This window comes from Parus major, chromosome 7 (assembly GCF_001522545.3).
Source record: "Parus major isolate Abel chromosome 7, Parus_major1.1, whole genome shotgun sequence".
Taxonomy (NCBI): Eukaryota; Metazoa; Chordata; class Aves; order Passeriformes; family Paridae; genus Parus; species Parus major.
In genome coordinates this window covers 13198773-13211736 of record NC_031776.1, presented here as the reverse complement: position 1 = coordinate 13211736, position 12964 = coordinate 13198773, and the positions used below count along the sequence as shown (strand labels likewise).

At 38.3% G+C, this 12964-nt stretch overlaps 1 protein-coding gene across 1 annotated transcript in view; it reads right to left on the bottom strand.

Annotated features, from left to right (window-relative positions):
• RAPH1 (Ras association (RalGDS/AF-6) and pleckstrin homology domains 1) overlaps window positions 1-12964 on the bottom strand; it is an 86920-nt gene that overhangs the window by 7959 nt on the left and 65997 nt on the right. Inside the window, exons 8-14 of the mRNA XM_015633991.1 lie at window positions 12587-12652; window positions 11051-11194; window positions 9727-9837; window positions 6955-7053; window positions 6227-6347; window positions 4492-4634; window positions 1468-1526 (exon numbers count right to left, since the gene is read on the bottom strand). Coding sequence (XP_015489477.1) covers window positions 1468-1526; window positions 4492-4634; window positions 6227-6347; window positions 6955-7053; window positions 9727-9837; window positions 11051-11194; window positions 12587-12652 — 743 coding nt within the window. The remainder of the gene's footprint in view (window positions 1-1467; window positions 1527-4491; window positions 4635-6226; window positions 6348-6954; window positions 7054-9726; window positions 9838-11050; window positions 11195-12586; window positions 12653-12964) is intronic.

Here is a 12964-nt window from a genome sequence, read left to right as displayed (position 1 = left end):
GGGACACGGGAGCTGCGACAGACACCAAGGGCCGACCTGCAGGCTCCACTCGGGCCTATGGGGACGGGATTTTTAGTCGAAGTGGAAAGGGAGAAAAAGACGAGAGAGGGAAGGAGGGAGGGAGAGAGGGAAAGAGACAAAGAGATTATAAAGTCAAGGTCTAAATGTGCCCGACATTAAAAATAAAGTGGCAGATTACAGCATGCAAGAATTATTAGCAAAACACTGGTGAAAGAGACAATTCCATACACTGACAAGCCTGGACCATGCAAGGGGATGGGGCAGGCCGGGAGGGGAGCCTGCAAAAATCGGTGGAGCCAGTTCTGCTCCACACGATGCCAAGTGACAGAGGGAAAATATGCCAGCCTCGTTACTTCTGTGGGACAGGCAGTGGGACCCAGTGAGAATTACTGGCCTCCTCTGGGCGAGCGTAATGACCTAAACAGAGCCCCTCCAAAGCACCCCAGGCCATGACAGAGCCAAAGCCAGAGACTCTGTGGACATCTCAGCTCAGTAGGACTGGAATCAAACCACACACGGTCTCCCAGAGCATGTAAATCCTTATATCTGTTAGTTCAGGCCTTACACTGGAAATGCAGAAATCCTGAACTGCTCTAAAACACACTGACAGCAATCTCTGCACTGAGATATTTTTCCTTCATGTGCTCTGCTATCCAGGACTGGCAAGGAAAAAATAGTGAGAAAAGAATGAGAACCAAGTTTTTCTAGGGAAATTTACCCAGAAGGAAATGTTTAGACATCTGCAAAACAAAGTGAACTTGGGAAAGGAAAGTTACACATGCAACTCATATGTTAAGCAGAAAAAATAAGGAAAAACAGAGAAAAGCTGACTAATGGAAGGATCAATGGGAAAGCAGCAGGCAGTATTTTAGTCTACTCGTAGGGATGTGCTCAAGCTAAGTTGTTTCTCAAAAACTGTAAGCCTACTTTATAAACAATAATTGCATTACTCAAATTTATAAACATCCTCCTAATACAAAGTGTTTTCTCTATAAGCCAAGTCGTGAATTTTACATTGCACAGCCTAGAAACGTGCATTAGAAGTACACCACCACCATGGCAACTGACCACACTGGGTACCTATACCTTATTAGTAGGTACTTTGCAATAAGTTAGCCCAATTATGCTCATCTGCACAGGAAGAACACATTTACATATTGCTTTGTTCTAAACATAGGTGCATAGTGTCTGTATGTGCAGAACTCCACCAAATGGATTAGAGTCAGAAGCAATAAACAGTGATTTTAAAACAAAACGGGGTGTGCCTCTACTTGCCACATTAGGTTTGGAAGGCAAGAATATTAACAGGTCTGGAACTAAATCAAGGTGGTCAAATTACAAAACAGAAATCTTGATGTCTTGCAAGTGTTAGTCTGTAAATTACCATTCTCCCAATCACCCAAGGTTAATGAATTTTCAATTAGCACCACCTGACCTTAATTGTGCCCTGTATAAGGCACCATGGGTGTGCTGCCCTTAGTTGTGCTGAGCTTCACTTTTGACACCTGAGACAGCAAAAGGCAACAGGAAAAATAAAGGCAGCATAAAAGAGACAGAGGAAGATGAAGGCATAACAGAACAGCTATAGCTGTCCCTGAGTGGCAAGACCTTGGGGAATCTTGAATTTGTCCATTAAAGCAGACACAGTGAGCATGCATTTGGGTATTTGTTGTAGCATACCATTTGAAACAATGTGTTCAAAATCTAACAAGCAAAATGAGTCTTAATGAGCTCTTCACTGCCCAGCTGGGAACAAATGAATAAAATATTATTTGGGCAAAGAGCAGGCTTTCAAAATATGAAGCAGATGCATTATCTGCATTTTGGGAAAAGTTTTCTTAGTCTTCTTAATATTTGAAAGAGGGAGGTGTTTTCCTTATACCCATTGAAGACAGTCATCTTCACAGCGAACAAAACACTCAGGACAGAGAAAAGACTATTATGCAGCCCAGGAGGGGGAGCCCCTCCCATCTCCACAGAATCAAATTAAATTTTAACCTCCAGAAACATTCTGTGATACTTTGTTTACAGAAAAACCCTGAGAGAGATTAATTTGTCTTTTTTTTTTGTCCTTATAATTACATGATGTCTTTCTGTTTATCTTGAGAAATTATGTATCACATACCAGCAATTCCTATTTGTAACATGCATCTTCATGACTATCTGGAATTCTAAAAAAATGCTATCCTAAATAAATGCATAAAAGATCTCTTTTTATATAAACTGTGCCTTTTAACTTGTTTTGTTTTTTAGATATCTTTTCCTAAGAAAACAAACTTTTGCAATTGAACTGTTTGCCATCTCTTTTCCCATGCTTTTGGACTGGTTAGCAAATTTAAGTCAAATATGACAGATCTCTAGAAATCTTTGTACGTTTTTGACTTCAAGAAATTGTTGCAAACTGGTAAATAAGAGAAAAGTGGGCAGAACTCACCCATTATTAATTTGTTGAGGCACTAGTACAGCACCCTGGCTGGAAAGAAAACCAATGTCGTCTCCCTGTGGAGGCACAGCATGCTCTCTTCTGCCCTGCTTGCCCAGGGAAATGAGCCAAGGCTGACAAGGTGGGAGAGAGCTGTTGCACAAGGGGAAGGGACATGCAGGGAAGTTCTCCACTAGGCAGCAACCTGCCCACGTGAACTTCTGAAGCCAAGAAAGCACTGTAGCAAAACTGCCTCTGAGGTAACTGGAGACTCATCTGACTAAAGCACATGGCAGTATCACTGTTAACACCTTCTCATGTAAATTACAATTCTTCAACACAGCTGTTTCCTTTCTTGCCACACAGTTAACATTTTCCACTGCCAGTCTGATTTCCTAGTCATTCAAGTTCCCCAGGCCAGATTTACACTGTAGTTTCACTGAAAGTAAATTTTTCACCAATTCATTCCATGGTTTAACACAGCTTTTGTAAATTTACACAGTTCATTTCATTTGGGTTCTTTGGAAATTTTAGGCAATCCATTTACCTGAGTTACGTATGAGGTGAAGAAATATACCTTTTCTTGGATTTGCAGAAAGGAATTCAAATGGATGAAATCTTGATACATGGATGGCCCTCAACAGGAAGCATTCTGAATATTTTATTTTTAACATGGTTTTAATCAGGTATCATAAAAATTCTTGGGTTTAATTAGATGAGCAATTGCCAGCAGTACTACAGACTTGATGAAAAACAACAGAAACCCCAAGGCAGTGAACTTTAATCTTTTGCTTAAAAATCTCATAGTGAGTGTATGTAGCAGCAGTATTTACACTGAACCCAAGACTTGAGGAAACAGTAACATAATCATTCTCACAGCAGTACTCTTTCATCTCTGTTGGACACCTGCTAGCAAATGTCCCATCTTGTGCAGCTCACTCCTGCAGAAATGATGCGCCTTATACCCACACAGAAGCCATCTGCTTATGGACATGCACCACGTGTTGCACTCATGCAGTAGAAAAATTTGGACCACAATGTAGCAAGCTACATTCCTTGACTGAGTACTACATTACTATTAGAATCAAACAACCTACAAGCCAGCAAGCACTGCAGAAAAGTTATGAATCCCAAAGGATGCAGCCATGTCAGCTTTCACATATGCTTTCTCATTTGAAAAGATGATATGTTATCTTTAGTTATTTATCTGAAACACCAGTTCCAGGTGTATTGACCTGTGGTTTTAGTTTTACAAAGCTTGCTTCTCTAGCTTGAACCTGAGGTCTGGGGAAGATTCAGAACTGACAGAAGTACTGACAGCTTCTCATAGTGCGCTTCCACATGTAGCTGCTACAGTTAATGACATCAAGGCTGTTTAGGGACCTGGAGATTCCTTCATACTTGGCAACAAACCAGCTTCAGCAGAACAGAAAACTAACCAAACCACAGCATACCTGAGGCCCAGCCTCAATTGGTTAAAGTCTTTTGTAACTCTCTACCAGCAACAGGAGATACTACATCTGCCTTAATCCACAACAGCTGACAACATCAGTACTTTTGTTTTGACTATATCTGAGGTTACTGGTTCCATTTCCACCTAATATAACAGAAAACTTTTGAGTAAAAGCTATTGAAGTAGTTCAAAATATATATACCTGATTTCAGGCCCCAGTTATTCACATCTTTACAAAGGAAAGATGTGGCTACTTAACTGGAGAAAAATCTTATGAAATAATTTCATTCAACTTGTTAACAGCTTAACTTTTTATTTTGTCTTCATTCAACATTAGTAAAAAAGACTCTGTGAGAGGGGCTGTATAATGCCTTCAAAGAACAAAAAGCTTCTATGCACACAAATAAAAGAAAGAACACAAAGTTGCAGGGCTGAATTACCTGAAGTGAATCCTAAAAAACAATTATAGAGCAGTGTAAATCAACCACATAAAACAGAGAAGAAATGCCACTCATGACAGAGGTGGAAGAGGTACAATGCCCTGTCTCATACATTTTGTTGGGCGTTGGTTCTCAAATTAAAGTCTTCTTGTTACCTTGCTGGATTCCTCCAGTTGGGTGCCTCGTTTCCAGGCCTCAGAGAACATGGAGCTGACAATGCTTTGGGAACGGACATGTCCAGCTGTCTGGGTGTCAGAAACTCCACTGTCAGACTGATTAGAATGATTTGACTGAGATTCTGTTCAGAAAAAAAGTTAAGGAAGTGTTAGCATATGTTTCTGAATGTAAGAGTAATGTCAGTATGCTTATAACGTAACTCTGTGTGACTTGTCAAACTTGTCCGCAGAGCTCCAGTGCATAAGCTCTAGCTCACATCCAGGCCATTACCATCTGGAAAATAAAACAGTGCAATAGATGCCTGGTATTAACCAAACCTGAGGCTGCACAAGGATGAGGGCATGCCAGATACATTTCAAAGTAAAATCACACTGCAGCTGTATGGGTCCTGAACCCTGCCTCATCCCTGCACTTTGGGAAAAGCCCCATTTCATGCAGTGCATATAGCCTGCTCTCTCCAGCACTCCCTCCCAGCACAACCTTAAAAATTGACCCTGGGCACAGGCTGTGGACAGGCAAACTGCACTAACCAAGGGAGGACACTGCCATTCCTCAACACAAGAGAAGGACAGGTATGCATCCTGCAAGTAGCCAACTCAGATGATGCTCTGAGTCCACAGGGTGTCTTGACAAAACAGCAGCAGGCACTGCCAGACCAATTTATGCAGCCTGGCACCAGCTTTCTGTGTAACCCCAAACTGCTCTGGCACAGGTTGGAATGCAACTTTGGCAGAACATGCATGGTTGGTGGGCTGTGGCTCAGCTCCCTACAAGAATTGACACTTTATCAGAAAAACACCCAGCTTAGATGGAGGAATTGTCAGTAACCAAGAATTTATTGCTATGCCACACAGTTGAAACAACAAGATACCTTCCCAGTTAGGTTACATTTTCTTAGCTCGTTCTTACAGGCTACTTTCTGGACCTGTCCAATTCAGTAGCATTACTTCCCAATCTATATCTGTGGCAGACAAAATATCTTCACACAACAGCACATTTTCAATAAAGAACCTAGCCCCTGAAGGTTCTGAATAACCCATCAAAGCATCAGACAGCTCTGAACAATGAAATTACACTGTATAAACCATTTATCGATTTTTAAACTGTTACATGCAACAAGAAACCAGCCCCAGTTCTGCTGAGAGATACACAGGAGCACATTAATGCAGGTATGCACAATTTGACATGGGAACCAAAACAGCATTTTCAAAGTTTTCTCTAGAGATTGTTTGGATCTTTGCCTTTGGGCAGAGGCTATTTATCATTTTCCAATTTGAAATATGTCAGTCAACAAAGCAGTTTAAGAACTACATATATATGTTCTATGCATCATTACAATATAAATTTTATTTTTCAAACAGATGAACATAGAGGCATCAGGAATTTGAAATGAGGTTTCCTCCTCTCAGTACAAGAAAAACATTGGGTTTTGGAGATGAACAAGAAAGTGCCACATATTTCAAATACATACATCACTGCAAGTAATATAGCAAAATAGAGTTTAACCTGTATATATGTGTGTGTGTGTGTATATATATATATATGTATATATATATATAGGAATGTTATAGATAAAGTCTATGTTTTAGACAGAACATAGCATGAAAGACTTTGGAGAAAGGGTCCATTTCCTGCCATAGTCTCTCTCGAGGCATCCAGACAGCAGATGATAAAGACAATTTAATTGTATTATGAGATAGATAACATTGTTACCTGGCAAACTAGATGAGCTGGAGCCTGACTTGATACTGGAGCTAGACAAGGAGGTCCAGTCATATGCTGATTCTGTTCTCTTCAATGCTTCCTGATAGTTCATGTATAGTTGTTTCCCGTACTAAGCAAAATGACAAACAAGTTTAACAACTCCATATAGGCTGTACACTCTTTTCAGACTGCTGAGCTCCACCTCTAGCTTCTCTACTACATCTTTCCTCCTGCCAGTCCCCCCAAAGCAATACAGGCTCTATGTTAAGGAGTTCAGGCAATATTAATAGTATTAGTGAACTGCTGAAAGAAAGAAAAACAATTAATTTATGCTAGAACAGACAGTGTTAAGCAAGAAATGGCCCAATGAATAAAGTAAGACAAGCTGAGGATCTTGGAAATCAACTCTATTTTCTAAATTCTCTTTTTTCATAAGCCTTCTGTTTTAAAATCTGAAAGGAGCTGGCTAAAATCTATTCATGATGTATGTCAGAACTGTCATGTGAAAAGAGTGCAGCAGAAACAAGACGAAAAAGCTCCATTACTGAATTATTATAACGAAGTCTGATAATTTTGCTAAGGAATGAAAAATATAAGAAGATTTTACAGTTCATGTTCAGAATAGTTAAACAGAGGGAAGTTAGATTTACCATGTACTTTGCTAAGTAGCTGTAAATGGTTTTAAGCAGGTGATGACAACTACTCATGACAACAGCTTGAGACTGTCTGGGGGTTACCTTAGCAATACGGATGCCATTGATCCACTGGTGTAGAGTTCTTACATCATCACAGCAAAGATATTTGATATACTGAGACTTCTTCTGGATCTGAGGATGCTGCAAAAGAAATTGTACGCTCTCATCAAAGTTTTCATAGCTAGGAATGCAAGGAAAGTGTTTATTTGTTGAGGTCTATACAGATAAACCTAATGCTGGAAACTCTTCAACAGTAGTCTGTATTTAAGCCCACTTAAAAATGTTCCAGAATATTTCAGGAGGTGAATTTCATTAGGGATTGCTTTACATACACAGTTGTCAGTGTGTCCTGTATGTACTGATTTTAAGTTTGAAACACCAAGAAAGGGCAAGTCTTTTACTATTTTAGGGCTGTAGTACTTTCTATCCACCAAGAGTCTTCTGTACTATGGACTCACCACTTGACAGAGACAACTGATAATTCACCTTTCTCTCATACAAAACAAACACGCTGGTCTTCTCTGCCTTTGCAGGCTTTAGTGAGACACTCCCCAAATGACATGTTGTTAAGCACAATTCCATTTTCAGCTTGTAGAGCTTTCAAAGTTTCCACCCTAGTGACACAGGGCTATCATCTGAAGATACTTGATGCTCTCACATGCATGCATAAGAAATGTAAAGGTACTGTAATTATTAATTCAGCAGTCAAGAAACAAAGGCATGCTTTTCAAAAATCAGACACTAGAAATCATTCTGGATTCAGCTGTTTCCTGTCCATGCTGCAGAAGCTACAGGTCTCTCAGCTGCTGGGTTAAGTGGATACTCCAGTTCTAATCATTTCATCTGTTAGCTTACAGCTCAGTGACACAACAGAGTTTTGCTAGGGGATTGTAGGTATTTAAGCTTTACTGAAGACTGTCTGAAATATATCAAAAAACTTTTAAGCTTTTTCACAATGTTTTATCCTGTTGCCTTCCAACACAATTATTTAAAAATGAACATAATATGTTTATGTCCATAAACAAAATATTTATAACAAATTTTCTCATGACAGTAGATAGTTGTTTTCATTTTTCACTACCAGCCTCCTTCACACACATGTTGTATAATAAAGAAGAGTCTACAGAAGCAAATACAATTACTTTGCTAACAAGCCAGCTTCTTCCTGGACTTGTTCAAAAATTTGGCTTTATAGAAATGAAAGAACTTCTCAGAAATCTGACATTTAGGATCAAGGAATTAACTTTATATACTAGCACACAAATGTTACATTTAACAATAGCACAGCAACTTGAGCACACTAAGTTTTGATATAAACTAAGGAGTGAAGATAAAGACAAATCCGGTCTGGACGTCAGTAGAGAACTGGATCTTCAGTCTGTATTTGCCATTCACCTGTCCCAGAGGAGATACTACCTTGCTTAGTGAGGCACAAAACTCTATTTCTATTTTATAAACTGTGTGGTTTCTATACATTTGTACTAATTGAAAACATTGATGTAACATTATAAGAACTGATGAAGGCAGAACTGAATCCTGCTTAATACAACAATTTGGTGATTTATCAGTTCCATACAGAAAGTTCAGCTTTACTTGGTGTAAATCTACCCCATTAATTTACTTAGGGACAATTTCTAAACATTTTGTCTTCATTAACATTACTAATAAATTTTATGTTCAGAATGGCAATAATTTTTTTTTTTAAATCTACTTTGTGTGGTCAAAAAGGCTGAAAAAATAATTTAATATTAATCTGTTCAAATGATACAGACAAAAGTGACATGTAAGTAGAAAAGAATTTATATTTATAGAATTTATACATACCTACGAATACTGACATTTTTGTCTGCATTCAATGACCTATAAGAACATGAAAAGTACTTCCATTTTCAGCTGTGTACTTTCTCCAGTAATATCATGTTCCGTATTTAATACTCAGGATCCCCAAGAAATGTTGCCTTGTCCAAGGGAAAATGAAGTCCTTTTTCAGGTAGTGGACTGGCAGCCACACACTCCAGGCACAGTAAATGGTCTAATGACATGTACAACACCACAGGAGCTCCAGAGCAGGGAGGGGAAAAGTGCAACTATAACCATCTCTTGTTACTGGCACCATTTCAAATCCATGAAGACACATTACTTGCTGTGAACACAGTGTGAAAGTCTGTTTTAAAATAGCTTGGTACCCAGCTATCTTGCAGGAACTGACACCATTCTGAACACTATGTGGGAGTCAACAGAAACTAGGAGATGTGTTGATGCAATTAAAATAACTTGATGTGCTCAAGTTATTAGATCTGTTTAAGATCAGGTCACTGGTTTTATAACTGTTTTTGTTACTTGTTCTTTCTACCTGTCCTTTATACTCAGAAGATGCCTCCCTTACAGCAGCCCTTTTCCCTCAGGTTGGTCCATAAATGGTATACTTGAATCTTTAACATCAATTTCTGCACTACTCTGGACCTACACTGAGAAGATAACTCCCTGGAATTAGCATTTCAAGGGGTATTATCTCTTTGAACCTAAACAGCTGTAAGGTATAGAGTTGCCAAATGGAAAAGAAGACCTTAGTGTATATTTTAGAGTATAACGAACAATTAAACAGACTAGCATGCATCAGTCTGGAACTAAAACAATTCAGGGCAATCTGAAAATGTTCATGAAGTCACAACCAGCACAGAGAACAGGCAACAACTGTTTGCTAACCGTTCACATTGTATACAGGAACTAGAGGAAAATGAAATGAAAAGCAGCTGATGGTTCAGATTCAGAACAAGAGTATATTCAAGATATAGCCAACTGCTGCAGCATTACCTTTAGCACTAAACAATAGTCTGTGGGTGCCTTGTACTTGTTCCGATAGTCCTGTCCATAGTAAACACTGACATGGTCTAGCTGTAGAAAGCACACAAGATCCCGTGACACCTAGTAAAGACAAAAACAGTCATTTACAAAGGAGCTTTATAAAAATCCACACATATTGACACTATCAGTCTAATGCTAAGATCCAATGCTAATATAAGGTCTAGTTAAGGTCAAATATTAGTTTCAATCTGATTCAAAAACTACCAAGACAAGAAGGAGATACAGCTATGCATAAACTTCCATCACACCTTCATTTTTAACTCAATTCAGTCTGGGTTTTGTGTTTTGTCTGCATTTTGCCTTTTGACAATGTTTTACACTGGACTGCTAATGTTTACTCAGAGCAGGTATCAGGAGAAAGTAAGTATGATTGGTTGATCTGGAAGTTATCGGCTGCTGGTTATATTTCACCTTGGCAATAATCAAGGTGTCCAAATTCCAGTGTGACTGTGAGTAGAATTCTAAAGATGCTTGGCAATGAGTGTAGGGAAAAGAATTTCAACAGGCTACTTGCATGCAGATTGTTTTAATAAAGCAAAAGATTATGGAAAGAATATCTGACATGCATTCAGCTCTAAAGGGAGCTGTTGTGCTGATAGAGATTTCCTCTTTGATTCCAGATCAAAGGTGGGAGGTGGACTTCCTGTACTGGGAATCATCTAATGCTGTCAAGACTGATGGATTCATGAATGACTTGAACTCACAGTAGTTCAGCCTTGAAGCTGCATAATGTATCTGTAGTGGCTTTCTACTTATTTTACATTACTGATACAGAGAACAGCAGTAAGTGATCCTGAAGAAATGGAATTACATTTACCAGTTTCAAAAAATGTAGCACCAATTGGTTCAAAAAGAATCCCATTTATATGAACTAACTAAACATAATGAAATTATACAGACTGATTGTGGAGTTGGTCTGATACTTCATGATCAACATTCACAGAGCAACTTGGTCCTCTGTCTGAATTCTGCTTGAGCAAAGACCAGCTTCTTAGCTCCACCCAAAGCTTTTCCTCAAGTATTTCTGAACACCTAACTCTTAATCTAAGTCAAGAAGCAGACCCCTGTATTCTTGTATTTTTAAACTGGGGTTACACCCCTCACATCAAGTGCTGCCACAAAAATTCACTCATATTTCCATGATAAAGCCAGCCTTTTAATTAAGGGATATGGCACTTGGAAAGGCACAGCTAAACCAAAGCTTAAAGCCAACTCTTGTGTGCACTGTTTAAAAGCAATAAACAATTCATAGCAATTGCTTTAAGCAGCCTACCTTTGCCTTCCCTTTAGGGACATAGTAGATTCCAGAAGCCCGAAGAAGGAAGTAACGTTTCTTCCAAGATTTCTTACCATCCTCTTTCAGCCACAAAACTCCCTCAATCTCTGGCACAGTTACAGAACTTCCACAGAAGCATTCCTGCCAATAAACACAGCAGTTTGGGAAACAGAACAGAGAGCGTGCAGTGGTTTGTTTTGAATGACTGAAATTCTTTATCCAAGGAATGCACTTGCATCAGGGACAGCTCTTTTTTCACATAAGATATGAACTGCAGATTAATCATAGAAGCAATAAGGTAATTCAGACAAACACAATAGGGTGTCTGAGCATTTGCTCCGTGCAGCACTGACAAAAAAATCATTAGCAGCTACTGCAAAGATTTTCTAACCACTGCTTCACAGTAATAGATCCCCCGATGGCTTTAGTGGCTTTAAGGTCACCTTATCTAGCCTCATATGCGCAATCACACACAAACCTAACTGTGCATCCATCAGACACTGCTGCAATTCATTCCAGGAGTTCTTTGCTGCTACTAACTGCTCACAACACTGCAACTTCTGCTAAGCTTCTATTTATGAAGAACTAGCAGAGAAAACCAAGTGCTTTAAATACACTCCAGATTAATATGCAGCACAGAGACTTACAAATAATCCTAGAAGACAGAAAGAATTATGCAGAATTCTCTGCATGTTGTGGCTTCAAACAATTTTTTCATCCAGAATATACATACAAACACCCGTTTATTAAAACCCATATTAACAATATACTAGTAACATGCATATGCTACTTATAAGTTCAACTGTTTTAAGTTTAATCCAAAATGAAATACCCTAAATATTTACCTTTGGGTAACTATGTAAATCATAATCATCCTGGAAATCAAGTGGAACCTATGGCACTTCAGTCATGTCACAAAAATATTTAGTTTTCAGCTTATGAAGGCTATAATTTACTGTTTGCTTTATTTGCTCCATACTTTTATGCTCTTATTTTTGTAAACTGGTTAATGTGCTTGGTAATAATTAGTTTTCTGTCATGCATTTCTTAAAATTCAGTATCTGTGTTTTTTTAATTTAAAAATGTAATTGAAAAAAATTTTTACTACTTTGTTTATTATCAAAATTTGAAATATTAACTTAGACCAGTCTCCATGCTCTAGAATTCTGTAGAAATAAAAATTTAGAAAGTGCTAGTAAAAATTCTCTATCACCACAGATCAAAAAAATAGGTGACAGTTCTGAAAATTTCAACTTAAAATTAATGGTTTTAGCCATAGCTACAGGCAACCTCAATTTGATTATCACTGTGTATGGCATTTTAAATATTAAATGAGGTACAGAAACTTTTTTTAACTGATCACATCAGAAACAGTGTTAAATTAAAACAGCCATTTATCTCAAACACACTCCATTCACAATCTTCCAGAAATATATTCAGCTCTGTCCATCAGCTTCCATCACCACAACTTTTTGCAGTTTGTCTTCAAGCTCCAAAATGACTACTGTATCCTTTTTGGTTTGACATTCTTACCTCTAGCAGCACCTCTTTATTTCTGTCTGCCATCTCAGAGGTCTCTTTCTTCCCCAGAAGATAGTTCTGTAACAGATGAAAGTTTAATATTTCTATAGGCATTCTGAAATCAAGCCAAATGACATTTCTTGTTTATTTTTCTGTAGCAGTAAGAACAGAACTTTGTAGACCAATTGAAACTGTCAGACTGCCAAACAATACATTGAAGTAATTTATAATCACCTTTACCAGAAATATCAAGCAGCCTAAGCTCTTACCTAACAGCCTCATAACAACATCATCCTGCTGTTCCAGATCAACCAATCATACTAACTTTCTCCTGATCAAACAGCTCTCTGTTACAATGCTCCAGAAATAAAAATACTATGAACTTGTAAA